This window comes from Musca domestica, unplaced genomic scaffold (genome assembly GCF_030504385.1).
Source record: "Musca domestica strain aabys unplaced genomic scaffold, Musca_domestica.polishedcontigs.V.1.1 2, whole genome shotgun sequence".
Lineage (NCBI taxonomy): Eukaryota > Metazoa > Arthropoda > Insecta > Diptera > Muscidae > Musca > Musca domestica.
The window spans coordinates 40,695,096-40,699,021 of NW_026712249.1; the positions used below are offsets into that span (position 1 = coordinate 40,695,096).

Consider the following 3,926-nt stretch of genomic DNA (forward strand, 5'->3'; position numbering starts at 1 on the left):
ACCCCGAAATGTCAATATTTAAGGAGTTATGGCCATTTTAAAGTATCATATTTTTCGTCTTCAAAAAAGTGATCACAAATAATAGCTAAAAACCCCGAAATGTCAATATTTAAGGAGTTATGGCCATTTTAAAGTATGATATTTTTCGTCTTTAAAAAAGTGATCACAAATAATAGCTCAAAACCCCGAAATGTCAATATTTAAGGAGTTATGGCCATTTTAAAGTATAATATTTTTCCTCTTTAAAAAAGTGATCACAAATAATAGCTCAAAACCCCGAAATGTCAATATTTAAGGAGTTATGACCATTTTAAAGTATGCTATTATAGATACTACGGCTTAAGACAGAAAATTGGTCATGTAGGTCCACGTCTTCGTATAGCCCCCATATAACGATACCTCCCGATATTCGATATATTGATGATTTTAGCGACATTATTTACCGGAACTATTTCAAATTTAGTATTTGAAGTTCGTAAGGAATACTACAGCCTATGACAGAAAATTGTCTGTAAAGGTCCACGTTTCATTACCCCCATGATACCTCCCTATATTCGGTATTTTTATGATTTTAGCTACATTATAAACAGATTTTTTCAACTTTCGCATTTGAATATTGTAATAGCTTGTGACAAAACTCGCCTATGCAGGTCTACGTCGTCGTAGAGACCTTAACAGTGTTGTTGAAAATATACGACTTAAGTCTTGGAATCTTGAAAATCATTTAAAGAATTTTGGAGATTTCATAACCAATTCTTTGCACAGGTGTGTCGCTTAAATATATTCATATTTTATCTCAATTTTGTGGTGGCGCATAAACTGCCTGGGAATCACAGCTTCTACTGCATCCAAAATAGATAGAAATTGGGGAAGTTAGAAAACCAGAAGAGTGACTGTCATAAACAGTGAACAAAAAAAAAATCCAAAAAACAAACGAACGAAACAAGAGTAATTTATTAAATTGATTGTGAACTTTTTTTGTTTTGTTTTTTTTTTTTTTTTTTGTCTGGCGTTGCGCTAATGTTTCCAGGTACTGAAACAGCATGAGATTTGAAATATGGCCGAACCAAAAACGAAAAGAAAAAAATTAAGACAACAAATTTTATTAGCTTCTGTCAATTTGTGAAATTCTATAAAAGAAGACTAAATTAGCTGGAGATGCATAGAAAGTTGAGAACAATGAGAGGATTAACAGTAGTCGGATTACTGGCAGTGGGTGTTGCACTGGCAAATGGTGAGTTGGGATGGAGTTTTGAAAATAAAAAAAGGAACTATTGAAATTTTTTTTGTTCTTCTTTCCAGCATATGGAGCTGGTGTAGGCTCGATTGGAGGCTCCCTTGCGGGAGCGAGTGCCAGTGCAAGTGCCAATGCAGCTGCATCGGGGGGTGGTAAAGCTGGGGCCCTTAGCAGTGCAAGCGCCTCAGCTGGTGCCTCTGCCGGAGGTATTGGCGGCGGTGTGGGTGGCAGCCATGGTTCTGCCGGAGCGTCCGGTTCGGCTGGTGTTGCCGGAGGTTATGGTTCCGCAAGTAGTGGTGCAAGTGCCAGTGCTGGTTCGGCCGCAGGCGCCGGAGGTGGTCATGGCGGTGGAGCTGGACTTGGTGGCGGAATCGGAGGAGGAGCAGGAATTGGTGGCGGAGCTGGCATCGGTGGAGGTCATGGTTCCGCTGGTGGTTATGGTGGCGGTTCCGGCTCTGGTGCCGGTCTCGGATCTGGTGCTGGAATTGGAGCTGGTATAGGTGGTCTTGGCGGTGGTCATGGATCTGGAGGTGGAGCTGGTGCTGGTCATGGTGCAGGATCAGGTGTTGGTGGTGGTTATGGCGCTGGTTCGGGCTCTGGCGTTGGTGGAGGTCTTGCCGGTGGACATGGTTCTGCTTCAGCTGGTGGATCAGGTTCCGGTTACGGTTCTGGTTCTGGTGCTGGATCTGTCCTAGGTGGCGGTCTTGGTGCTGGTGTTGGAGGAGGACATGGTGCTGGAGCTGGCCTAGGTGGCGGTCATGGTGCTGGTATTGGTGGAGGTTCAGGATCTGGTTATGGTTCTGGATCAGGATCTGGTGTTGGTGCCGGTATAGGTGGCGGTCTTGGAGCTGGTGTTGGAGGAGGACATGGTGCTGGAGCTGGCCTTGGCGGCGGTCTTGATGCTGGCATTGGAGGAGGACATGGCGCTGGTGTTGGAGGAGGTCATGGTGCTGGTGCCGGTTCCGGATCAGGTTCTGGAGCAGGCTATGGCTCCGGTGCTGGAATTGGTGGCGGTGCCGGTCATGGTGGTGCTGGTGGAATCGGCGGTGGATTGGGTGGCGGATCGGGAGGTGGTTATGCCGGTGGTAGTGCCAGTGCAGGTTCCGGAGCTTCTGTCGGTGTTGGCGGTGGTCATGGAGCAGGAGCTGGTGGCGGTCATGGTGCTGGTATTGGTGGCGGCATTGGTGGAGGTAAAGGCTCCGCTGGTGGTTATGGTTCCGCTGGTGGTATTGGTGGAGGCGTTGGTGGTGGACATGGAAAAGGTGTTGGAGCAGGAATCGGTGGAGGCATTGGTGGCGGAAAAGGCATTGGAGGTGGAATCGGTGGTGGCGTTGGAGGCGGAAAAGGTGTTGGATTAGGACTTGGTGGAGGCATTGGACATGGCGCTGCCATTGGTGCAGGCATTGGTGGAGCAATTGGTAAAGGTGTAGGTGGTGCAGCTGGACTTGCCGGTGGTGCAGCACATGCCATCGCTTCTTCATTAGCATCGGCTATTACTACCGCCAAGGGTGGCTACGGCGCCGGTGGCTTAACTGGTGCCGGTGGTCTTTCCGGTTCTCATGGCGCTGGTGGTGCTAACGGCGCACATGCTTCGGCCTCATCTTCAGCTTCTGCTTCCGCCGGTGCTAAAGGCGGCTATGGAGCTGGTGGACTCGGTGGTGGACAAAAAGGCATCGCCGTAGGTTATGGCAAATAAAAAGAATACGATAAGCCAAAAATAATTGTGGACCTGCCATTTTTTGTAAATAAAGGTTTTCCATTTCCACCAAAAACCATGGCCTTTTAATTAAAAATATTTCTTCCTTTCTTTGCTCATTCTATACCGCATTTTCGAGTTTCAAGTATTTTTCATTATTAAATATCCATCACTTATAGGGCAACAACATATTGTTAAAAATAACACCATGCCGTCATTCAACAATGAAATAAAGTTCTGGTAATTTTGTGGCCAAAAAAATGTCATCTATAAAATTTCACGTTAAAATAGCATCAAGTCGACAGTCGAAAAAAACTCCGATTACAATTAAAAATTGAAATCAATGGCTTCACATCCACCCATTGTTGTTGTCGTTTTGTGGTTTCGTGGCCATATGAAGGTGGTGTGATCAGTGGGTATTAGTTTATGATTGAAATTATCGAAAGTTTGCGACAGATTGATGTTTTCAGAGCCTAATTTTAAGCAAGATTCTTCTCTGAGAGTGTCGATCTAGTTATGTATGTCCGTCCGTCTGTCAATCTTATTTTATAATCACTCTACAGGTCGCAATTATGGCCCGATCCTCACGAAATTTAAAATGTAGGTGGGGTTACGGTCAGAATATAAGCCTATTGCTTTTGGAGAAGATCGCATGATATTTAGGGGAGGAAATGGAACAAAAACTGAAAAAATTCCTGATTTTGCAGTTGCTCTGCAAGTCGTAATTATAGACCAATTGACACTGAAGTTAGCATGGAGCTAGAGCTTAGGGCTGGGCAGAAGCCTTCCAATTTTGATAGTCATCGGATAATATTTAGTGGTTGAAATAGACCATAACATTTGTGTTAAATAAAAGTCAAATGTTCCATTAAACCGTGACGAAATCACAAATAGATAGGGTTAGGCTCAGAAGGGCTAGGCCTATTGTTTTTCAAGATGCCCGCAATATTCTTAGGGGTTGAAATGGACCAACAACTAAAAATTTTACTGATT

At 44.8% G+C, this 3,926-nt stretch overlaps 1 protein-coding gene across 1 annotated transcript; it reads left to right on the forward strand.

Moving 5' to 3' along the window:
• The first annotated feature begins 1,114 nt into the window (after positions 1 to 1,114).
• LOC101888444 (uncharacterized) lies at positions 1,115 to 3,208 on the forward strand. Its single transcript, XM_005188938.3, has 2 exons — positions 1,115 to 1,234; positions 1,303 to 3,208. The coding sequence occupies exons 1-2, from the start codon at positions 1,159 to 1,161 to the stop codon at positions 2,931 to 2,933; spliced, it is 1,707 nt and encodes a 568-aa protein (XP_005188995.3). The 5' UTR covers positions 1,115 to 1,158; the 3' UTR covers positions 2,934 to 3,208.
• Positions 3,209 to 3,926: the final 718 nt, after the last annotated feature.